General features: G+C 38.1%; 1 protein-coding gene across 2 annotated transcripts; it reads left to right on the forward strand.

Moving 5' to 3' along the window:
• Positions 1-128: 128 nt before the first annotated feature.
• On the forward strand, positions 129-13,429 carry LOC144665510 (stress-activated protein kinase JNK-like). Of its 2 annotated transcripts, XM_078526739.1 has the most exons (14): positions 129-365; positions 1,914-2,043; positions 3,087-3,145; positions 3,542-3,650; positions 3,832-3,861; positions 4,169-4,216; positions 4,415-4,604; positions 5,119-5,195; positions 5,824-5,920; positions 6,236-6,360; positions 7,154-7,217; positions 9,088-9,198; positions 10,611-10,686; positions 12,127-13,429. In XM_078526739.1, exons 1-14 carry the CDS (start codon positions 157-159, stop codon positions 12,158-12,160), a joined length of 1,359 nt encoding a protein of 452 aa, XP_078382865.1. In that variant the 5' UTR covers positions 129-156; the 3' UTR covers positions 12,161-13,429. The 2 variants fall into 2 exon arrangements, with proteins under 2 accessions (XP_078382865.1, XP_078382866.1); XM_078526740.1 differs by lacking the exon at positions 10,611-10,686.
• Positions 13,430-26,359: the final 12,930 nt, after the last annotated feature.

Consider the following 26,359-nt stretch of genomic DNA (forward strand, 5'->3'; position numbering starts at 1 on the left):
GTCGGAAGAGAGCACCCTGGGAATAGTTTGATGACGTTTCGCTGGTTTAAGAACCAGTAGCTGAACCCAGTACTAAATAGAAACAAAACGGTCAGACCTGACGCATGCTCTGTTGCAAATAGCCCACATCTCATTATGGCCGACAGATGATCGCTAATGTTCGAGTGTTGTGGAGTTATTCCTATCTTGTGGAGGACTTTAGACAAGGTTGTCGTGGGAGAGAAAAGTGATGGTGGATTGAAGAACATTTTAAGTTTATCCGCAGACATGTTCTATTCCATACAAGTCGGCGATACAGTTTTTACTGTGCTAAAACGATACCGCAATCTACAGCTTATAGGCTCTGGTGCGCAAGGAATGGTGTGGTAAGCAAAGGGACGATTACAAAAATCTTTAAATTATCACTGCCTTTTTTTGTTTGCTTCATAGAAACAAATCTATGTTCGAAAAAACATTTCATCAGGTTTTAAATCGAAATTTATCGCTTATTCCCGTTTTGACAAAAGGGCAGGATTTTGTGGTTATAAACTACTTCCAGGTTTTAATTAAGCTTATAACCCGGTGGACTATTGGATATGTTATTTATTTCTGTGGACACAGGGTAAATTATTTATCCTTGAATGTGAAATATTTCGTCTTTCGTGACAATGTCCATTTTTTAGTTAAATTTCTGCGATGAAATCTTATCTTTTGATATCGAAACCATCGATCGAAATTGTGGGAAATCGCAGTCTTTCGGGGTTTTCCCCTGGTCTGTGGGTTCCTGTATTTTAAAAGGTTTATTCCCCGATTTTATTAACACCGGAATACCTTAACGACACCTTTAACTTCGTCGAGTTATTGATTCGTGTAGAGCCCAAATTGTTTTAAAATTCGGAACAGACTTAAGGCTTATAAGAATTAGATTTAATGTTTAGTTCGAAACTAAATTAACTTGTTAAAACAGTTCAGGAAAAATCTTAGTACAGTTCTGGTTGTTGTATTGTTTTGGAATTTATCAGGTCATATTAGTCAATCTGGGTCCTTACACCAACATTCAAAACAGTGAACCTTTCCTTGTGTTAAAAACGTTGGTTTAACATGTAATGCTTTAGCTTATGATGAAAATGCTTTAAGAAAGAGTTTTAACATATAGAAAGGCTTCTTGGTCTAAGACACATTTAGGCAGCTGGTATTTTGCATGGAGATCAAATGACAAAAGTAGCCATCTTTAAAATCTACATGTATGTCAATAAGGGTCCTGAGTCTTATATCAGGACGTTTATAAGGTGATAGCTGGGTACATGTATGTCAAAAACTCTCTGACGGAATTCCTCAAAGCTTTGTGCAAAAATAAACTGTAGGCTGATAAGGTGGTATATCAAATTTCCATAACAATATGTGGAGTTCTCTGCATATTGTGTGATTTTGCTTTGCTGTTATTTTTTGTTTGGTAAAAACAATAAACAAACACAACAGGTTGTACATTTCAGACTGCAAACTTTGATCAATACATTTTTTCTCTTTACAATATCAATACATTCTCAAACAAACAGACAAATGAAAATAACAATAGTCAACTAAGGGATATTGTCTTGATTTTCACTATATTCTCAAAACCTTAACAACACACTTAATTATGAATATTAAAAGTTAACTGATAAGATTAAATTCAAAGCTGTGCTCTAAGAATAATTGCAGGGTGCCCGAAGGCCCTCATGTAAGAAATCTTGGGTGCCCAGCTCTTAAAAGCCTTCATGATTAGATAGGAAAGTTATACGTCAAGTCTCCCAATGGACCTTAAATTTTCAGACCTTACAGCTGTTTAATTTTAAGTTTTTTGGGTTGTGGAGTTTTAATTTTTGTACTTGTAGTGTTCTTCCTTTCTTTGTGGTAAAGAGTGGTATTAACTATTTGTTTTAAATAATTTTCAGCTCTGCATTAGATACCACAACAGGAGAGAAAGTTGCCATCAAGAAACTCAGCAGACCATTTCAAAATGTCACTCATGCCAAAAGAGCCTTCAGGGAACTTGTCCTGCTAAAGATGGTTAATCATAAAAATGTGCGTAGCCTGGAAATTTTTTAATAGAGCTAAGAGTGATGGAAGTACAGAAGCCTAGTACATGTACTAGTATTGTAACTAGACTGCTTTTCATTTTGTATAAACCCAGAGAAAGAGATGCTTGTCAGAAAATTGAAATTAAAACCCCAAAGGATACCATATTTCATGCATGATTGGTTTAGACTGCCAATACAGAGTGACATTTTTTTTTAATTTCTTCATGTGCAACCTCAAAACAAGACCTCAACAGCTAAAAATATTTGGCATTTTGTCCTGAACAACCTTAGTGAGACCAAAAACTGTAACTTATACCCCTAAGCAAGATGATGAGCATCGCTGTTTCTTAGATGTAAAGAGCTTGATGTATATAGCAGCGCTTCAAGCTGCGACCATTTTGGTCGCCATGGCGAGTGAAAAAAAAAATTTGGCGACTAAATTTTCCAAACAGGTCGCCAATTTGGCGACCAGTGCAGTGTAAAGGGCTGGCTAGGCATCATTTGTTTTTGCAGTATAATTACTAAGCAATTTCACCACAAAATTTTCCATTATAACTATTTCAATCGTGCATCTTGCTTATCAGTTTGGCTTGGACTGTGCTGTTTGATGTCTTTGATCGTGGAGCCGCCATTAATTTGAACATCACATTTATGTTTCTACTATTTTACTGTACTGCACGAGAATTAACTCGTTTTGCTTGTTCCTTACCTGTTTCTCTTATCATTTATTTACTATTCTGCACGATCCTGCAATGAAAATTACCACGTCGAAACGTTCGCCAAACGATTTCAATTCGGCTCATCATGGTCAGCAGTATTACTCTATGTAAAGCGACATGAAGTGTCTTCTTCTAAAATGTTTTGCTTTTGGCGACCAAAATTTTTCTATTGGTGACCATTTTACAAAAGAAAGTCGCCAAAGGGCGACTTCTGAAAAACTTGAGCTTGAAGCACTGTATAGGTGTAAGCAGCTACATGCATGTACGGTATTTAATTGTAATATAACAGAATTATTTTGAAGTGACTGTGCCTATGTCATGTTCACAGATTATTGGTCTCCTCAATGTATTTACACCAGACAGATCATTTGAAGAGTTCCAAGACCTGTGAGTATATGTCAATGACCAATTATTCAGATTTAAATAGAACACAAACCTACTAGTAAAAAATTAACCAGATATACACACTGTAACATGTTTAACTGGAATTATCCATGCTGTCCTGATCCTTTAAATTTATGATATGCCATCTCAAAAACTGTTGTTCTAACATGCTGAAAGCCTTGTTTCCTACATGTACAGTGTATAACTCTGTAGAAGCATTTCTAATCATTTTCTAAAGAAAGTACAAGTAAGAAAATGCTTGCGACAAGTTGGGAGAATTTGGAACAGCTGCTGCCTGTGGCAATATTAATCTCCCTACAGTATAAAAATAAACTAACCGATACAAATAAATTAGTTTTTTATGTTAACTTTGAAAACTCCATACTTCTTGATGGTTAGATATCTTGTCACGGAGTTGATGGATGCGAGCTTAGTCCAAGTGATTCAAATGGACTTGGACCATGAGAGGCTCTCATATTTGATGTACCAGATGTTGTGTGGCGTAAAAGTAAGCTTTTGGAATAATTGTTACCGTGTTATATTTGGAATATATTTGTCCACTTGCTTAGACGTGTAGCTTCATTCATGTATTGCTATCTTGAAATGTTACATGCAGACACTCGTGGTTTCCAGCTACACATACAGTAATATTTAAACATTGATAAATATTGCTTTGTTTTTTTACCCAGCACCTCCATGATGCAGGCATCATTCACAGGGTAAGCCCCTAACATTTTGAACGGTGTTGTGTTGTTAAATTTTCTTCAACTTTTTATTACAAATGCAAGTACACCGGGTTATGAGTACAAAGAATCTGATCATCTTGGGAGTGATGTTTAGTTTGAACCCAAATAAAATGTACATAGGAACATACAAATGAATTCTTAATAGATCCAAGGCTGATTATGTGTGGAAAGAATGATTAGGAAACTTTGGATTTTTTCTTCAATCAGTTTAATACTTGCCAAATTAAACAGATTTGATGAAATGTAACTTTTGACTTAAGGGCATATTTTACATTTGCAGGACCTAAAGCCAAGTAACATTGTTGTTAAGTCAGATTGTTCATTGAAGGTAATATATTATTATACATGACTGTACAGAAGTATTCTGTAAAAATATGAATGCAACTCTTAATCCTCCTTTAGAATGCATTCTTTGTTGTACTACGACTCTACTCTATGTAATTAAGACAGTGTGATTTTATTATTATTTATATACTGGTATTAAACTGGTTTATAACCATACATTTTTATGTGAAAACTTCATCAGATCCTTGACTTTGGCCTTGCGCGGACTGCTGGTGCAGCATTTATGATGACTCCATATGTTGTGACGCGGTACTACAGAGCACCAGAGGTTATTCTGGGCATGGGTTACAGTGAGAACGTTGATGTGTGGTCTATTGGATGCATATTGGGTGAAATGATACGAGGAAGTGTCATGTTTCCTGGAACAGATCGTATCCTTTCAAAAAAAAAATATTTTGCTTACCAAATTTTGATTAAATGCTTGGTCTTAAATACAGTGCAAATGCTGGGTCTCCAAAGAGGATGTGGCAAATATGCCTCAAGCATTTGATTCGAGGTATAAAAGCTGTAGTTGTTGTGGAAGATATATCTGTCAAAAAAAGTTATTGACTGAGGTGCCATGGCACTTTTTAAATTTTTATTATTTGTCTGTGGTGCTTATTTGGGTGCTGGCTTGAAGAAAAAAAATACAGCAGTCAAATAAGCACTGTGGCCACCTGGGTACATGTAAGTTTGGAATAACTGCTAATAAAGGTTATTTAATCAAGAAAAAAATTAACTGCAGCAGTATATTATTTGTACACAACATACCTTCCCCTTCACTCATGACTTTAATGGATCACCGTCTATGATTATTTTGTGCAACATGACTGTATTATGCTTGACTGCAGCATTCTGTGATTCAGTAACAAAGAAACTAAGTTATTCCTTGACCACCTTTGCCAGACATTGATCAGTGGAACAAAGTCACTGAGCTCCTTGGCACACCATCAGAATCCTTTCTTAACCAGTTACAACCGTCGGTAAGACAAATAGAGGATAATGTATGGTTGCACAGAGAAAAAAAAATATATCTTCGAGTATTCAAAATGGTTATGTGAACGAGTGAGATATCGATTTGAACACGGGAAGATAAATTTCATATCTCCAAGCAACCACTAATTTTTTTCAATTGTTTATTATATAAACCTACTAATAATGAGGTTTTTTCTGAAGATTTCCGATGATTTTTCTGACGATTTCCGAAAATTTTCAAAATGGTGCTTGTCTGAAGGTCGTACAAATGTTTCAGAACATTTTCTGAACTTTTCCGAAAATTTCCGAAGATTTCCGAAAATTAGGCAATCTTCGGAAAGATCCGAAGATGTTTCAACTTAATACCAATAAACCCCTTTTAAGCGCCCCCTTTCCGCCCGCCTTTCCCCTTTTTTTTTTTGGCTCATTGAGCATTGGAACATGGTAAACTCTGCAAGCTTATTGGTCAAAAAAAGAGGAGATCAAAGATCCATCCAGTGACAGGGAGAAGGATTTGAACCCGGGACCTCCAGATAACAAGTCAAGCACCCTAACCACTAGGCCATGCTTGCCTAGTAGCCAAGGTGTCTAAACACAAGCTTATCTAGACTTTGTATTGTTTCTTTTACTCTGTAGGTGCGAATGTACTGTTCAAGTCGACCCAAGCAACCTGGATTCAGTTTTGAGGCTCTGTTCCCTGATGACTTGTTTCCACCTGGAAACAAAGCTAAAGGTGAAGATCATATAAGGAATTTTTTCTGAGCACAGTTAAATACAGTTCTCAAAAAGAGCCTTTTGTGTAGAGGACTTGTCACATAAAATGTGGCAAAAATTATGTCAGCATGTGGTCCCCAATCTCCCAATTTTCCACTGTGCACTGTGCACACCTATCTCTGTGTGTATCTCTGCTGTCCAAGGTCATTAAGGTCATGCTAAACTTTGAACTGCCAACAAATAATTGTTGTGTCATCTAGACGATCAAATATATTTGTCACATAAAAATTGCTCATGTAAATGCAACTTTATCCTTTTCACATTTTGTTCTCAGCTGAAGAATGCCGAGACCTTCTCTCCAAGATGCTGGTGGTCGACCGGTCGGAAAGGATATCAGTTCTTGAAGCCTTGCATCATCCTTACATAAATGTGTGGTATGAAAGAAGTGAAGTGGAATCGGTATGTATCAGACAATAATTATCTAAAACATTATTACTGTAGCCTCCTCTTTAAATACGTTTAAATGAATTCCAGATCAAAATGATTCCAAACTAGTTTGGATTGAATTTTCCTTTGTTACAGATTTATTACCATAATCCTTAAACAAACAACAATAACATCTATCTACATCTACATCTACATATAATTAGGTCGGTAAAAATCTTAAGATATCACACCAACCGTTAAAAACTAAAATGAATGTTAAAAATGTTAAAAACTAAATAAAACTAATACAATAAAATATTAAAAACTATTGACTAACTTAGATTTAAAACTATTTACAGACGTTATATTTACAATATCATCTGGAAGGGAGTTCCATTCACAGATTGTTCGTGGGAAAAAAGAAAATTTAAAAACATCTTTCTTTGACCTAGGAACTAAAAATTTAAAATCGTGGCACCCACGGGTTCTTCTTTCATAATTTGGTTTAAGATGGGCAGCTACTGAGAAATCGGTCAGGTTGTGGGAGAGTTTATATAATAAAACAAACTTGTCTCGTTTAAAATCGTTTTAATCCTAAAAGAGCAGAGATTGTGTGATTGGTCAAAGTCAAAAAAATAATTTTATTCTGCATAGGAGGCTAGTGTAACAGTGGAATTATTTTTAAATTGATTTTTGTACATGTACATGTGTGCTGCCTTTCCACAGACAACCATTTTTTAAAATAATTCCTTTTCTGCACAAGTGGAATTTTTAGCTATTCTTCCCTTACATTTATTAATAAAAGGTGTTTTTGTTTTTCTGCTAGCCTATACCAAATAAATACGATCACACTGTAGACGAGCAGGACCATACAGTAGAGGATTGGAAACGTAAGTAAAGAAAAAAAATACCCATGTTAACCAGTTTTAGTGCCATATTCAATCAATGTTTTTTCTAAGTGGTCTAAATGCATTAAGGGAATCACTGTGGTCTAATGGCTAGTTGGCTGGGCTCTGGATTGAGATGGTATGCGTGCGAGCCGTGGCTCCGGTTATTGTGTTGCTTTCTTAGGCAAGACACTTTACTCTCACAGTACCTCTCTTCACCCTGTTAAAATGAAACAAATCGAGCCACAACCAAGGACTTTTACAGTCAAACCGGATGTTCTTTTGATGGGAACTTTGCAATGTTGTGGCGCAATGTTCCAATATTGATTGACAGTTTGCTCGTCGCAACTTGCAACTTTCAATTCAAATTTACCTGAGCAAGTTGCGAAGCTCTGGTTTTCATTTTTCCCGTATGAAACATAATTATTCCACCTCTGTCTCAAAGAAGGATGAAATAATTGTCCTATGGTTGACTGCTTATCAACAGACTGCGATGAATTAGTGAGTTGGAATCGCCGAACTTGGAACCCCGGGACTTGGTTAAAAATTCAAATTTGCTCCGCAAGTTACGGCTTACGTTTGTAATTTTGAAACGTAATTCCTAACTTAGCAATGTAAACTAAGCCTGTCGCTTATTTCTCGCATTCTGTTAACGAACAGTCGAATAAGGGGCAATTATTTTCTGTTCCTTTGAAACAAAGGTGGTACAACCTCGTTTTATACGGCAAAATGAAAACCGGAACTTGGCAACTTGCTCAGGCAAATTTGAATTGAAAGTTGCAAGTTGCGACGAGCAAACTGTCAATCGATATTGGAACATTGCGCCGCAACATTGCAAAGTTCCCATCAAAAGAACATCCGGTTTGACTGTAATAATCTAAACTGAACACACTAACATCATGAAGCATTGAGTAACCGATTGAAAACCGAACTAACAACAACATGGCGGGAACACAAAGCATACATAAATTAAAGACAACCAATCACAGTCCATTGTAACTGCATACATTATCATATTCTATCACACCCAGGTGTATAAATGGGTGCTGGCATATTTACTGGTGGGGGTAACCCTGTGATGGACTAGTAGATCCCATCCAGGGTGGAGTAGAAATACTCCTAGTCACTTCATGCTACTGAAACTGGGACAAACTCTGGTCTGGTGGACCACTAGGCTCAAATGCAGATTTTACCTTACCTTGATATGGTGCTTATATAGCGCATTTACAAAGCTCGTGATCAATGCGCTTCACAATTCGAATCTATGGGATGAGACCGGACATCAGCATATAAGGCGCCTATGGCAGCCGCTATCCGTCCATGTGTATGATCTCACCCCACCACCCAACCCATGGAATAGAACAGACCACAACACCGGGAACTTCATGCCCTACTCTTTGCAATGAGTGTGTGGGTTCTTTAACGTCCCCTGCTGATTATAACACTGAAGATGCAGGAGACGGGGCCTACGGTTTATCGTCCTTATCCGAGAAGACTAGAATGTCTAACCATTTGCAGATGTAAATACAAAGGCAGCACATTCTCCTCAGTTATTTTAAGACCCTGAGTGTTGGTCCGGTCTGGGAGTCGAACCCGAGACCTCTCGCACGACAGTCCGGCGCTCTACCAACTGAGCTAACCGGTCGGCGGTTTACCTTACCTACTGTAAGTACATGTCTCTGTACATGAGGTGTCCATGAAGTGAGAACTGAGAGAACCATAATAAAAAATAAACTACCTACCTGTATTTTCATTCGAGCTTGCAACTATATATTTTTTTGATAACTTTTTTCATTCTCATTACCAGTTTGTTTGACATTGTGTGTAGGGAGAATTTCAATTCTGACCATGCTTGGTATTTGTGTCATTTCAGGTACAATTTACCAAGAGGTGACCTCTTACAACAGTGCAAATGATATTCCATCACCTGTAGAGGGAAATGGTGAGATCAACGCTTCATCATCAAGCTCAAGTATTTCATCAGGTCAGTCTCAGATCCTTTTTTAGTCTGCGTCACATGCGATTGACATCATAAAGAAATGTCAAATTATGTTATGTTACCTAGCAACCAGTGCAGTGACTCAAAAATTGTTTACTCGCCCTGCTGTTTTGCTGGCTTTCTGCAAGTTATTGCGCTTTTCAGTAACACACAATCTCGGAAGTTCAAAACCCAACGAAGGATTGCATTTTTCGCTGCTGTCAATCATTATTATGGTGACAACCAATGAACCTTGAAAAACAGAAACAAAGAAAATTGATCAAAAGCTACCAATCACAGCTGACAGATGTGACCTTTTGACCCAGTTGAAGTAAACTTCTGTTTTTCGAGAGGTGCCCTTAGATGATTGACGGCAGCGAAAACCGTAAACTGATTACCGGTTGAATGAACAGAGCTTGCATGTTACTGGAAAGTGCAAAAAGTCAAGTTTTTCCTTTGTTCTACATTTGTACATTGTAAAGTACACTCTTGGCCAATATGACCCATACTACCGAAGTAACCTACATGTAACTGCAACAATACATGTAGGCCCCCCCCCCCCCCCTGCGCATCATATGCTTGGTATAACTGTTATGCATAGGCGAGCATTTCTATATGGAGCCTGCACATAACAAATATTAAATTATTATTTTCACTTGCTCATTCTTGCTATGCCTGCATGGGACATAGGACCTAAGTCATACTTGCAGAAATATGTAAACTCCACTATCAGTGTTGAAATGACTGACAGACTGACTATGATTTGATAAATGTTATGTCTTAGGTACATAAATTGTTTGTGTTAAAAAGAGTATAAACTAGCTTAAAATTATGTACAAAATGTTTAAAACTGACATGAACACGTTGACATTAAAATAAATAAAAATATTTAAAATTAAAACGTGTACATAATGAAACGCATCGTACCATTCGCACTCAACAGTCCACGTCTTTTTGTTGGGTTCCTCTTTCTTAGCCAATCAGAAACAGAGGTTAAATTTGACATCAGACATCAAGTCACGCGCCGATAAATTGCACATGCTCTTGTAGTCGTGTTTGGCTTTTGATTGGTTAAGGACACGTCAAAGTAGTCACGTGTGGATAAAGCGCACGTGCTCTTGTAGTCTTGTTAAGTTTGGTCCTTGATTGGTCAAGGACACGTCAAAGTAGTCACGTGTGGATAAAGCGCACGTGCTCTTGTAGTCTTGTTTGGTCCTTGATTGGTCAAGGACACGTCAAAGAAGTCACGTGTGGATAAAGCGCACGTGCTCTTGTGGTCTTGTTGGTTGTTTGATTGGTTGAGAAAATTGGAAAACCAACAGAAAGATGTGTAAAAGCTGTCAAAAGCTAATGAAAATCTTTCGCGAGTGACAACGGTACGTTGCGCTTCTTTGTGAAACTTGTGCGTAAATCTTTAGGAATAGAAAGTTCCAAAAAGAAAGCTAAACGTAAAAAACGAGACGGGCAGTCGGGAAGTGGAACTTTAGGCTCAAGGTCAGTACATTGATAGAAATAAATAAATATAAACATATTGTTATATAAATCTCGTACCGTTGCCACTGCTTCCGCAGTTTTAATTTACCGTAACATTCCGGAAAATAAGCCCCTCCCAAAAAATAAAACTCCCAAAACTCAAACGTAAAAGGCCTTCCAAGCTTAGCTCTTAAAAAAGATATAACGTCTTATAAAGACTATTAGCCTCCGATTAGAGGGCTTGTTTTGTGTTTTATGTTGTTACAGCACTGAAGAACTTGTTTTCTGTTTTACATCGTTGTCAGTTTAGAAAGTTTTACCCAATACATATCACATATATAATATCACTTCTAAATATATACCCAAACACGTTTGAAATACAAAATTCCTTTCTATAATAAGTCCGCCTCCATCCCAGAAAAGGAAGCCCACTGAAAAAGCCTTTTCAGTGTACTTACATAGTACAGTTGTACCCCGCTAATTCGAACTTAGCTATTTCGAATTCCCCTTGGATTAGCCCTTCAGTCATTTACTATCGGCTATTTCAAACCCCCGCCATTTCGAACTATTTTTGTTTCCCCTGACGGTTCGAAATAACGGGGTTTAACTGTACATGGCTTATTATCGCAATTTTACGGTATTCAATCTTTATGCCAACACTGAAATTGTATGGATGCGTTTCATTTTCGCAAGGGAGGCAGGGTGGCAGGGTGGCAGAGTGGTTTAGGGCGCTGGTGTTGTAAACCGGAGGTCCCGGGTTCAACCGCAACACCCTACCACTAGCTGGATTCGTTCTCGGTCGTCCCGAGTTCAAATCTTCGGTCGCGCTTTGTATGTAGCCAACTGGTCTGCCTCCTGCCAGTGGGGATTTTTAACTATGTTATGTTCATTTAAAATGTTTGTTTCCTCTGTTTCAGTGGCATGCCTGTAAACTAGCTATCTCGAAGCTAAGTGCGTGATCACTATAAAAAAATAAAATATGAATATAGTACAACGAATTAATTTTCGTGTACATAAACGCAGACATCAAGAACCGATTATTAATAGGAAGTGCAATTAAGAAAGTGTACCACGTCCAAACCAGGTGAACGTGAACTGTGGCTCGTCCACGTTCTAAGAATACAATTTAACACCGCTTTGTCTTGTTACAGCCTTGTACGGCGTCCCTCGTTCATGTAACCCTCTGTATATAGTGTTAAAACAAACGACAGGCGAAGTTAACACGTGACTTGTAGAAAGCGCGGGAAAACGTAATGGGAGCGAGCACGGAAAATGACGCGGGTGATTCTGAGATCGTTTCTGATTGGTGGAGAACAACACTTATCTTCACGGTGATTGGACAGCAGTTTTGAATATTTTTTCAACCAATCATCTTCAAGCCCTTTAATGAGCCCTCCATTTGCTAATTTCTTGTAACTTTAAGTAATGTTAAAAGTTTTTTTTCGTCTTTTATTTTCTCAGAATCCGACAGATGATAAGAGGAGATGAGTACTAAGCCAGGATGGAGTGTCAGACAGGAAAAACTTCACTATTGATTATTACGAGCTGGAAATATTTAATAAGAATATGACCTCGTTGTGTACCATGTTAATTTGTCACACCACACATAAACAGCCGTTGTGCTTCTGTAACGTTATTACGAAAAGATATCGCATGTAAATTATGAAATCTATCAGGTACGAGTAAAAAAAGTATCGCGAAGAAAAAACAAATTTATATAACTGGTTGAACCAGTTGAACCGGTTAGAACGTGAATCCGAAGGAGTAGGATTCGTGTTTGAGGGAAAGCAGAAGTGCTTTGGATTGTAAGAAGTTAATTATTATAAAAGGGAAGAGATTAATAGAAAAAAAGAGAGAAAAAGCTGCTATATGTAAGAAGATTTCGGTTAACCCAAAAGATTGGCTAGTTTAGTGCTTGTAATTTAGTTGTCAAACTTGTCATTGAATATTATTTTGTTAAACTGTTGTATTTTGCTTATATAGAAATGCTGTAGAAGGTTTAAGACGGGTTTGTATTAAGATAAAATTTAGACAAATTTAAGCTGATTATTTTTCGTATAAAAGAAAGCTTGACAGCTTGGACATTATGGTAATGTTTTGGAATTGTATTTCAGAAGTACTTTGCTGGATTAACTTAGTAGCTAAGTTACTTTTCGCCCTGTAGAGGTTTTCATATGACTGTCGTAAATAAGGAAAAACATAGTTACCACAGAGCAAATCTTTTGAACCAATCATCGCGGCGGACACAATGCAATGAACCAATCAACATCCTGGTTTTTGTGTAGCCAGCGTTGAGCGCGGGAAAAGGTTCATTAGCCAATCACGATTGCTGTAGGTTTAATCTAGATTTGTTGACAAGATAATACCATCGCTGTGATTGGATGAAATGTGTTGCACGTTTGTCAACCAGTTGGCTATTGACTGAAGTGCTTTTACGCCAAGTCCAGAAGAAATAAGCGCGGGAAACACACTAATTCAAGATTGGTTATTGTTTTGCGTCTGATTGGTCGAAATAAGGGTGAATTCGCCACAGTAGGTATGGGACATTGTGTGCTTTTTATGGACCAAGTCGAGTTAGTTTTGAGCAGGTTTGAGTTAACTACGTAGCTAAGACCGCTGAACAAAAGACTGAAGGTGCATTTGTACACAAGTCGACGCATCTTCAAAAAATCGGCAATTTTTTGAAAGTTTGTTGTTCGTAATCTGTCTTTATCTTCGTCTGTTGAGACCATCCTTGTTAATTTTCAGGGTTTTATTTCTCCGTTGGCGTAAACTGGTTTTTGTTTCCCGGGGTTTTCCACCGGTAAGAAACTATTTGTTGAGGTTTCCTTAAATTTTAAAGTGACCTGACCAGTTGTTCAAAGGGTGGATAACACTCCACAGGATAAATCGCCGTCTAGTGGATAACTGTTACACAAAACCTGCTTTGCTATCCTCCGGATAGCGGTTTATCCAGTGCATAGCGCTATCCACCCTTTGAACAACTGGAGCCAGAAAGATAACTTAAAATGCCGTGACCTTAAATTCACAAATACCAGGCGAATAGTGAAGAAGCACAAAGGGGTAATATACAAAGTTGTAAATAGTTCGTGTTCTCACTGGTATTTTTAAATATTTTACCTCAGATTAAGATTAACACTACACAGATGCGTCTTCAGACTTTTATCGAGCGGTCTTGGTTTAATTTGATTGTTACAGTTCTTATTTAGCAAACCCATGACTAAAGGAACCATCATTATTTACGACAGCCAGTTGAAGACCTCTTTGTTGCTTTTTTGGCGCTTAAAATTGTTCAAGGTTTTATTCACGTTATAGTGCATCAATTAGTTAAAATTATGAGCATTATTTGAGAGGTGCGAGCTTAGAACACTATTTCGTAATATTTAGAATTATAATTAGTGTATCTTTCAATAAACAGCGTAGATTTTATAAAACCATGCTGTGTATTCAGTACTACTTCTAGGCCCCCGCCAATTAGGAAACATTCTTGCAAAACTGTTTCCGTTACATTTTCGTACTTCGAGTCTTCGTTACTTGCTGCGCACGCTTGACGAAACGAGCGACTCTTGAAAGTTCCAATGCAGGATCGAATCTGATTGGTTTTGAAAACAGTAAAAATGGCCGAAAGTAAAACACCAAAAAGTTCGTTGGTCATGCTGTTGAAAGCTAAGCATGTACAATTCAACCGGGAGTCCGATATTTTCGCACTTCAAATCGGAACTTTCCAGGGTTGCTCGTTCCTCGACCGTTGGCCAAGGGGAACAAAGACCCTGGGTACGAGGATGTTTCCGTAAATGTTTATCTGTTTGCGCGCGCACACGTTTGTTGCCGAAGCTTTTTTAGTCTACAAACTCAAAAAGTGTTTTTGAAGTTGCTAAGAAATATTTTGCCTCCGCAGCAAATGTTTCCCCGATCAAATGTTAATTACCGCTCCCGGCGTCTTATAAACACCCCAGCTTCCTCCTCAGACGCTTCGCACTTTTGTTGCAAGCGCGAGCGATTGGTGACAAGCGCTAAGCTCGAGGGACTATGGGAAGAGGAAGGATCTCGTTTTCCCTGTTTCTCTTATTTTAAGATATTTGTCTCTGAAGAAGTATTTTATTTCAATGACTCTCGTATCTAGGGCCTGCTCTTCTTTAGGTCAGTACCAAGAACGTAACTCTGTCCAAGTACGTTTTGAAAGTTCGCGATTCAGGGACCTCATGTCAAAACAATCAAAGGCTCTTCGAGCAACCTCATGGTAATTCGATGAAAGAAGTGCCGACCTCCGCATTTTTTCTAAATAAGTGTCCAGTAACGTAAAGCAATCTCACTTTGCTTTATTTTTCCACGTGAGTTGCGTCATTGATGGCTCGTGCTCGCAGGGGTCGTAGCGCTATTCAGTTTTCCCAACCAAAATATTTACTGGTTATTGTATTACTTTTGATCCTTTTAAGCATTAAGTAAATTTGTTTTGTGAATATGTTTACTTTTCTGTCAGCACGTATAGCGTTATTTTTGAGCAGCGGAAAAAAATTGAGAGAAAAGATACGCCCGAACACTTCGTGTATCTGCTCGACTCAAAAAGATGAATCAAAGTCTCTTCGAGATACCGACTTTTTTGCATGAAGTATGAGTCGAAGGTTTATCCTGTGCATTGTTCTTCGAACTTATCATTACAGTTGCTTTGTAGTTTAGTTTAACAATTTCCTATTTTCGCGGAGGAAATGCAGCCATATAATTTTGTCAAAAATGGCTCGTCCGCGCCGGGTATTTATACACATATTCCTCAACATTACACAAATAAACAGTGCAAATTTCACCGAGATCTGACAATTCTATACTTTAACATTGCAAGGACCTTTCGAGGCAGTCGATTACGGCAGCGAAATTAGCAAATGAAACAACAAAATATGCGTTCGACGCTTTGTTTTTGCGACGAAAAAGCACGAAAAAAATACGGATATTTCCGACTACTGTCGGAGAAAACATTGCGCATATTATTGCGGCGTAAACAACTCGATACACTCAAGCTGCGTTTTGTCTAGGCTCTGCGAGGGTCGGATATCAAGACAGCTTCTTCGTGGGCTTAAGAAGGATTAAACAAAAGCCATATATACCTGATTGAAGAAACGTTGACCCGTGAGAAGCATAAACCATGAACGATGCGACCCAAATGTTTACTGGGAAATCCGAAAAAACCATCCCCATCTGTGACAGAATAAACATGATGTTAAGACATATTGCATAATTCATGCTCTTTAGGCCCCAAAAGAAGAAAATATCTTGATTATCAATGAATGGAATATTTCTCAGCGCACCAATGCTGCCTTCCCAGAATGCCATTCGGTCTTATCGTTCATGGTTTATGCTTTTCACAGGGTCAACCTTTCTTCAATTAGGTGTATACAGTGAATGCTTTCGAATTATATTTGAAGATGAAATACGAAAAAATTTTGCTGCCTTTGACTGAAATTCCACTCGAACTGCGTCGATACGATCGCATGTTGTAAAGCCGATTCATGCAACATTGCTGTCAACGAGAAGTCACGCCCCTAACGACCTAGGCTGATGACGAAATAGAATGGCGCTTGTAGCGACCAAATTTGGACTAATTTTTAACCGCTCCTAAGCTAAAAGAAGCCCCCATCTCTTGCATTTGTTTTAACTTAAAAAATATCTTTGAAAAGAGTGAGTTTTTTTGGTATGGTTTATTTTTGACGTTTGTAACTTTTTAAACGATGTAAGTGCTAGTGATTATTTATTCGTGTTTTAGTTACGCAATCCGTTGTTTGTGCGACGCTTTTTATAAATCGCCTTTCAGACACACGTGCGTTGAGATAAAAAGCTGACATGTCACTTTTTAAATTGTTATATAACGTTTGTAAATGTGACAAGTCACGTTTTTTTCCCACGAGATCGCAAGTGATCACCAACAGCTGAAAGTAATCCCTTGAGAAATTAAAACAGTCCCTTGAGAAATTAAAAAAATCCTTTGAGAGTTTACAAGAATGTGAAATTTTCCCTAACATAACTGTTATTCTCCTACTTTCGCTTGTAAACAAGCAAAAAAGTCGAAAAAAACGGATGACGTGACACGAGGTGACGTGACGCGAAACAAAAACGTGCCGTGGATGTTGTGTTGACTAAAACACGTCACAAGGCGAGCGTAATAATTTTTTATAACAGTTTAAGCGTAACTATATGTAGTTCATAGCACCAATTCCGTATTTTATCACAAAAATATTTAAGTGTAACCTTTGAATCTTTTTAGCATTAAGTAAATTTGTTTTGTGAATATGTTTACTTTTTTTAGCAGCGAATAAAATTTGAGAGAAAGATGCGCGTTTCTGCACGACTTAAATAGATCAAGAACGGATGACGTGACACGAAGATGATGTGACGCGAAACAAAAACGTGCATGAATGTTGTGTTCACTAAAACGCTTCTTTGAATGTTTTCTTACGTGAATGGGTCATTGATAGCCTATGCTCTGAGGCTTCGTTGAGCGAATTCTATTCTCTTTTATCACCAGAGGATAAGTGTAAGTGATCCTCTTTCGATTTGTTTTGTGAAATTCAATTTAGTTCCCTGAAAGAGAGAGACCCTGGAACGAGGTTGAAGAATAATTTGTTTCTGATTGACATGTGCTGAATGCGTTTAAAGGACCCTTCTGTCAGCACGTTTCTCGTTTAATGCATGAATTAATTGCGGTTTTATATCGGAATGGAGTGAGTGAGTGAGTCCATGAGTGAAATAAATCGTCATTTTTAATACCTCATTACCATGAGGTAATCAAAGGCTCTTCGAGCAACCTCATGGTAATTTGGTAATTCGATGAAGTGCCGACCTTCGCATTTTTTTTCTTAATAAGTACATCCAATAAAGTCATTCAATCTCATTTTATTTGCGTTTGAATGTTTTATTTTTCCACATGAGTTGCGTCATTGATGGTTCGTGCTCTCAGGTTTCGTAGCGCTATTCAGTTTTCACCACAAAAATATTTACCGGTTAGTGTATTACCTTTGATCCTTTTTAGCGTTAAGTAAATTTGTTTTGTGAATATCTATACTTTTCTGTCAGCACGTATAGCGTTATTTTTGAGCAGCGGATAAAATTCGAGAGAAAGATACGCCCGAGCACTTCGTGTTTCTGCTCGACTCAAAAAGATGAAAAACAGATGACGTGACACGAGGTGACGTCACGCGAAACAGAAACGTGCTGTGGATTCAAGCTGTGGATGTGGTGTTAACTACAACACGTCACATGGCGAGCGTAATAATTTTTTAACCGTAACTACGTGTAACTCACAGCTGCTATCAGTAATGTCACAATTTCACTTAATTTGCCTTTCAATGTTTTCTTGCGTGAATGGGTCATTGATAGTTTTTTTTTCTTCAAATAAGCGTTCAATAATGTGCCTTTGAATGTTTTATTTTTCCATGGGAATTGTGTCATTGATGGTTCGTGCTCTCAGGCTTCGTAGCGCGAATTCTATTTCATCACAAAAGTGTAACCTTTGATCCATTTAGCATTAGGTAAATTTGTTTTGTGGATATGTTTACTTTTCTGTCAGCACGTATAGCGTTATTTTGAGCAGCGAATAAAACTTGAGAAAGATGCGCGTTTCTGCACGACTCAAAAAGATGAAAAACGGATGACGTGATACGAAGATAATGTGACGCGAAACAAAATCGTGCAGCATGAATGTTGTGTTTACAATAAAGACGCGGTAACTGCATGTAGCTTATAGCTGCTATCAGTTATGTCACAATCTCACTTCATTTGCGTTTGAATGTTTTCTTAGGTGAATGGGTCATTGATAGAGTATGCTCCACGGCTTCGTAGAGCGAATTCTATTCTCTTTTATCACCAGAGGATAAGTGTAATTGATCCTCTTTCGATTTGTTTTGTAAAAATTCAACCTTGTTCCCTGAAAGAGAGAGACCCTGGGAATGAGGTTATAGGATAATTTGTTTTTGATTGACATGTGCTGAATGGCGTTTTAAACAACCTTTCTGTCAGCACGTTAATGCATGAATTAATTGCGGTTTAATATCAGAATGGAGTGACGGAAACACGTCACTTCAAGTTCGCGAATCATCTCTACACCTCATTACCATTCGGTAAAAAGGGGCCCTCTATGCATTCTCACAAAAATCGGTGTTGACCAGAGTCTGCATTGCTGCTGACCAAAAGAAAAGCGGGCTCTCGGTATGATTAGAGCGTTTTCATATGACGTCACGGCGGCCATATTGGTGTACCAAACTAATCCTCCAGGGAGTGAACTCTTTTTTAATGCAAACATGGCCTTATGTTTCAGTAATCCAATATGGCCGCTTGTCACGTGAGCCTGAAAAGGGTGACACCCTGGAGTTGTCGGACCGCGCTCGTGCTGATAATGCAAGCTTTCGAGTCTTCCTGCACGACCTGACACGGGTTTAGGCATAAAGAATGCCTTGATATAAGATATGGGTTTACAGCAAGGAGCCGAAAACTGCGACCATTTTTAATTAATTTAAATCCTTTTGATGCAGACATTAACCAATCAGAAGCCGAGGACAGCTTACAGTTGACTTTTAATTTGGACGAAAGAATGTGAAGTAACTTAACATGGTCAAATTTTGTGTCTTCCTCTCTTACTATACAGACCGACCAAGTTTGGTTTATTGGCCGAACTAGATAGACTAAGCTTAAGCTTTTTCCATTTTGCATTTTCAGCAGAAACAAGTCCATATATTTTTATTGTTTTTACCTCATGGTAATGAGGTATTAATCAAAGGCTCTTCGAGCAACCTCATGGTAATTCGATGAAGTGGCGTCCTTCGCTTTGATTTTCAAATAAGCGTTCAAGAATGTAACGGTCTCACTTCATTTGCCTTTAAATGCTTTTTTTTTCATGTGAGTTGCGTCAATGGGTCACTGATGCTTTGTGCTCTCCGGCTTCGAAGCGCAAATTCTATTTTTCACCACCAAAATAAATTGTAACCTTTGAATATGGTTTTTACTGTCTTAGGGCCCGGACGCACTGGGCAAATTTTTGTTTATTTTGCGAAAAAATCTGTCACCAGTTCCGTGAGACAAGTGCGCCCGGTGATTTTCAGATCTACCAAATTTTGTCAAGCCTTACCAAACTTCAAAGGCGCCGTCGTCCTGCCTCGGAGCAGGACAAATTTTTGTCAAGCGTCAGAACTGACAGATTTTTCAATTAACACGCCTTAATCTAAAAGAAAACGTCAAACAAGTATATTTGATCTCGCTTTTCAAGGCAGATTTCCGCCAAAATATTTTATTTTTTCTCGACAGTTCGACATGGAGGACGGCAAAGATTATAATGACCATCGACTCCATACAACAACTATAATATATATATATGGCTCGCAAATCTTCTTTCCATTACACCTCCGGTATGCAAGTACTCCTGGCTTGGCACAATTTTCAAACCGCCCGAGTACAAGTACGAAAGTACAGCTGCTGATCAAAATGAAAGCGCGGCGAGTCAAGACTATTGAATTGTACTAAAAGCGAAAAATACGGCTCTTATCAGCCGGAAAGTAAGACTCTTTTTAGCGAACGGAAAGTTATCGAAGGTGTACAGTTTTAACATGATTGACACTTTGTGGTTAACAAATAATTTGGTGTTTTCAAGTGCGTCCACGATTGCCAAATTCAAAATTTGGTAGAGACAAAATTTGTCGAGATTTTTGGTAGAGCCAAACAAATTTTGTCAGTCCAGTGCGTCCGGGCCCTTAGATGCGATAAATTGTGTGTTCAATTACTTTTCTGTCAGCACATATATAATATACATACCGGGCAGCGACTAGCCTCCCACGCAGTCGTTCTTAGGGGTGATCGCGTTACACTCCTCCCCGCGATTGCGTTACACGGTGTGGAACACAATCGCCCCTAAGAACGACTGCGTGGGAGGTTAGGCAGCGACAAGCGTTGTTATTTTTTGAACAGCCGATGAAATTTGAGATCTGCTCGCCTCAAAAAGATGAAAAACGGATGACGTGACACGAGGTGACGTAGCGCGAAACAGAAACGTGCTACGCATTTGTGTTTTTCCAGTGAGCTGAAACGTTTATTAAATCACGTCACATGCAATAATAATTTTCTATAACAGTTTAAGCGTAACTATATTTAGTCCATAGGTGCTATCAGTAATGTCACAATCTCACTTAATTTGCCTTCGAGTGTTTTCTTGCGTGAATGGGTCATTGATAGCTTTTTTTCTTCAAATAAGCGTTCCATAATGTAACACAATATCACTTTATTTCCCTGTGAATGTTTTATTTTTCCATGGGAATTGCATCATTGATGGTTCGTGCTCTCAGGCTTCGTAGCGCGAATTCTATTTCATCACAAAAATATTTAAGTGTAACCTTTGATCCTTTTAAGCATTAAGTAAATTTGTTTTTTAAATATGTTTACTTTTCTGCCAGCACGTATAGCGTTATTTTAAGCAGCGAATAAAATTTGAGAGAAAGATGCGCGTTTTTGCACGACTCAAAAAGATGAAGAACGGATGACGTGACACAAAGATGATGTGACGCGAAACAAAAACGTGCATGAATGTTGTGTTTACTAAAACGCGTCTTTGAATGTTTTCTTACGTGAATGGGTCATTGTTAGCCTATGCTCTGAGGCTTCGTTGAGCGAATTCTATTCTCTTTTATCACCAGAGGATAAGTGTAAGTGATCCTCTTTCGATTTGTTTTGTGAAATTCAGTTTACTGCCCTGAAAGAGAGAGACCCTGGAACGAGGTTGAAGAATAATTTGTTTCTGATTGACATGTGCTGAATGCGTTTAAAAGACCTTTCCATCAGCACGTTTCTCGTTTAATGATAAATTAATTGCGGTTTGATATCAGAATCGAGTGAGTGAGTGAGTGAGTGTTCGAGTGAGAAAATGCGGCCCATAACATAACCTCATTACCATTCGGTAAAAATGACGATTTATTTCACTCATGGACTCACTCACTCACTCCATTCCGATATAAAACATCAATTAATTCATGCATTAAACGGTAAACGTGCTGACAGAAAGGTCCGGTTTTCCCCTGCCTCCCCGCCCTTGTGTTCTGTTCATATATCTGGGGGGTGGGATAGAGGCCAAATGTTTGCTTGAGTGCAGAGATGAACATTCAAAATGGCATGTCGGGCCGAAATTCTCAAAGGTGGTTTTTCGTTCCTTTCGCTTCATCCTCGATCTAAATACACCGTTGTAGACCTTACAAACGAAGAGGAAATGTTCCGGAAAATACTCAAGTGGAAAGAAATGGGCTTCAAAGCAAAGGTTGTTGAACCTGTTTGATCAGAAAGATCAGTTCATTTGGACAACGGAGAATCGATCAGGCGCAGGAAGAATGCAACTTTACCATCCTGGAGAAAAGTACTAAGCGTTCCTTCCTCTGTTGTATTTTTGTACAAAACAAGCAGGATATATAAATGCACTGGTTTCACCAATCGTTCGGAAGCTGTTCGGTAAATGTGACACGACAAAGCACATGCTTTTCGTATTGAAGTGCCGAGAAGTGCTGTTATTATACACGCGCACATGACAAAGGACATGTTTTTCGTATTGAAGTGCTGAGAAGTGCTGTTATACACGCAAATGACAAAGGATATTTTTTCGTGCTAAGACGTGCTGCTGTTCGTCTCTTTGCGGAGTAGATCTTTGGTCTGTTATTGATTTAAGTATGGATGTAGATACAGAAAATAAATTAAAGTAAAATGACAGGTGCGATGTCATTACAGTGTAAAAATGCCCTTTAATTTAATAAGAAAATATTAAATTACACTTTAATCACACAAAACTTGAAGAAATGTTTATTTTCAATGGAATGAAATATGAATTAATTGACACTACACTATGTCCGTAGTGTCTATCACGGACCAGTCAAGGAGTGAACTTGGAGTTTAAAAGGAAAAAAAAACTATCAAGTTTCGGCTCAACTAGAGACAACAGCGCTACCTATTTACATCTTACAGAATAAGTATGATTGGCTGTTATTCATGCTGCTAAAAACACCTTCCAACAAACTAACACTAAAAAATCTTTACAAAGGCAGTCACTTCAGAAACACAAGTCATGTTTGTGTGAGTCACGGAGTGTGCGTGACATGAATTTCCTTCACCACGTCATCTTTTGCTTTAAACAACATGTCTGGCTGAATAAAGCAGGGGCACCCAACGGAATATTTCGTTAAAAATGTCTGTTCGGAAGACGATTTGAGATCTAGAATTTTCGGAACATTCATTGTAAATTTTTTTGCTTGCCTGCCTTTCCTAGGATTTTCGAATATCTAAAAAATGGTATAATTGTTCATTTTTAACGGATTTTTACTCTAAAAAGGTCACCTAGAATTTTCGGGAGCCCTTCTCTGGCTGGAATTTTTTCGAAAAGGTAAGTTTTGATCCCTATAACTTTAGGATCACTAGACTTTCAGCTAGGAAATCCGAACAGATAATAAATTTTTAGAGGATAAAAATATGCCTATATCTACCGTTTGTACTAAAATACGTTGAACGGTGCTATCTTTAAGTGGTTTTGAACTATATTCTCGATGGGTGCCCATGATAAAGGCCTGCTAACGCATCTAAATATTTATTTTGTTCCGAATGTTCAATAAAATATGGTCCACTTCACGCCAATAAAATGTAGACTAAGGCCATCCCGTTGTATTTCTCCGTTTAGCGTCGACCGACGAGCTTTTCGAAATATAAATAGAGCAATCTAACTGCACATGTTATTCCCCTGGCGCGTTGACATATATCCCGTGCCTTGACACATTGTTGCTGTGCTTGCAATTTACGTTTCGATTCCCAAAATAAACTCAAAAAAAAAAAAAATATTCAACATGTTCTGGGTAAATTGTACAACTTGTACTCGCTCCGAGCCAAACACCTGACTTACACAAAAATAAATACTTCACACATACAGACCACAGAGTATTCGTAAATATTTACACGTCCAAGCGGTCTTTGCTTACCTTTTCGCAATGTGATTAATCAGTTCTAAGGATCAAAGGTTACACTAAAATATTTTGTGGTGAAAAAATAGAAATCGCGCTACGAAACCTGAGAGCACGGACCATTAATGCCGCAACTTCCATGGAAAAATTAAACATTCAAAGGCAAACAAAGTGACATGTTTGAACGCTTATTTGAAAAAAACCTATCAATGACCCATTGACGCAAGAAAACATTCAAAGGCAAATTAAGTGAGATTGTGACATTATTGATGGCAGCTATAAGCTACATGCAGTTACGCTTAAATTATAAAAAGTATTATTGCGCTTGCCGTGTGACGTCTTTTAGTTAACACGACATTCACAGCACGTTTTTGTTTCGTGTCACGTCATCTCGTGTCACGTTAGTATTGAACGCTAGTAATAAAGTGAAATTGCGTTACATTATTGGATTTCATCGAATTACCATGAGGTTGCTCGAAGAGCCTTTGATTACAACTTAACCGGTGTAGATGCCGGTATAACTCAACTGGAAAAAATCTAGACCGCGGTCAATAATCAAATTCGTGAACTCGTAGTTTCCAGTCCTTGTGAGACACGGCCAAAAAATAAGACTACTTAGTACAAGAATACTTATTTCGAGTACTTACGACTCGGATACTTATTTTTGAAGCCTCGATCTTTATTGTACATAAATTTACAAGCACTTTCTAAGCTGGCACTATTTTAATTGTTCCAAATTAAGCAGCTGGGCTCGCGTGTGCACGCATGCGCAAGTTTAACAAATCTGTATAGACCACTCGCATTCTCGCCCCCAGTGTCCACAATCCTTCTGGTCTGCGCCCGGGATCAAGACCTCTGGCCGGTCCCGATTTGTGAGCATGCGCAGAGTACTGTATTTTCAGTACTCTGAGAATGCTCACATCTGTATTTTCAGGCAATCCGATTTGTCAGATTTGACAATGAGTCCGTGAATCGCGGACTTCCGGTGTTGGAGCCGGCCAGAGGTCTCGATCCCTGGCGCAGACGAGAAGGATCGTAGACTTTGGGACGAGAATGAGATCTTTCGGTAAAAATAAAAAAAAAAAAAATACAGAGCATGCCTAGTTTGTTTCCGACGCGGATTTTAAATGGTTGCAATTTAAATGGCTGTCTTTTGGCAGAAAGCTTTGCTCATCTGCATAAACTAAAAATTAAGTCAATTCTACTCATTTGATAATAAAAATAAGCGAGAGAAAGACACAACGTTTCGATGTCATCCTGACATCATTTTCAAGTGACAAATAAAATAACGGTTCAACAGTGTTATATATGCGGTTAGAGGTGTGATGTTTCATTAACATATTTGTTTTAAACAAATAGTTTCGCGCGGATAGAATCCAATTGCGTGTTCAGGCTAGGTTTCTTGTTTCTAATAAACAACATTTCACCTCTAACCGCATATATAACACTGTTGAACCGTTATTTTATTTGTCACTTGAAAATGATGTCAGGATGACATCGAAACGTTGTGTCTTTCCCTCCCTTATTTTTATTATCAAATGTTTATCGAAATTTAGTCTTATTCGAATTCTACTCATATTTGAAATACATCGCGACTGGAATGAAATAGGAATACATACTTTGACATAAAGAAATTACATCTGCATTACAAGTAAAACACAATGTACTCACTATTGCCAGTGGTATTGGAAAGTACATATATAAAAGTTAACCTCATCGAATGCTTAAGAAAAAAAATACAAAAAATGTTCTTTCTAACCCTTGCACTTTAGATCCTACTTTATATATATAGCTGTTATAGACAGCCAACTAAAATCTTTACACTTTTAAACAGTTTAACTGCTCACATCGCTAGAAATCGCGGACATTGAAGTCGGCGAATTTTGATGCATCTTACATTAACCGCTCGCGAAACTTGGTAATAGCCGCTGATTCGAAAGCCTGACTTTGGGCTCATATACATCTACGATGGTACACAAAAATGCAGCCTACACAGAGTAATATTTTGTGAAGTAGGAAAACCACTGGTCATAAATATTGCCTGATAATAAAAATGGAGCAAAAGATCAAGTCAGGGAGCATATGTCATAAAATAAAGTCCCGTGGGATTTTTATGGTGAAAGCAAACCACCTACCTAAATGTGTTAAGGGGACCCTAAGGAACACAAAAAATGTTGTCGGCAATTTTGTAACCTGCAGCGGCGGCCGCTATGGGGGGTCTATTTTCAGACCTATATGGCTCAACATGGAAACGAGGCTTGAATATAGAATGGCGTATAAAAACAATTAACTACAATAAATTTCCACGAAATTACTAGGAATCTTTAATATAGTCTTTCTAATACATATCCATAGACATACTGATCACGTGATCAACACTGCACGAAAACGAGGCTGGTTGTTTGTTGTCTTCAAATAAGCAAGTAATGGCTATGCCCCGTCATTCATCGTAAATCTTCTTGACGAGTACATGCCATCACGTTGTCTATACGCTAAGCCTCCCAAAGCTTGCTTTAAACACCAAGATAGCCACCACAACATACGGAGATCAGGCCTTTTCCATTGCAGCGCCGAGACCTTGGAACTCACTTCCTACATCCGTAAAGAACGCGCCTTCAGTCTCCACTTTTAAAAACTTTTAAAGACATTTATTTTGGTCGATATATTTTTAACAAATAAACCATGTTTTTATGTTTTTATTGTTTTAAATTTTATTTTTTATCAATTGTTATTACAAT

Source organism: Oculina patagonica, chromosome 9 (genome assembly GCF_052425735.1).
Source record: "Oculina patagonica isolate OP01 chromosome 9, crgOcupat, whole genome shotgun sequence".
NCBI classification, from domain to species: Eukaryota; Metazoa; Cnidaria; class Anthozoa; order Scleractinia; family Oculinidae; genus Oculina; species Oculina patagonica.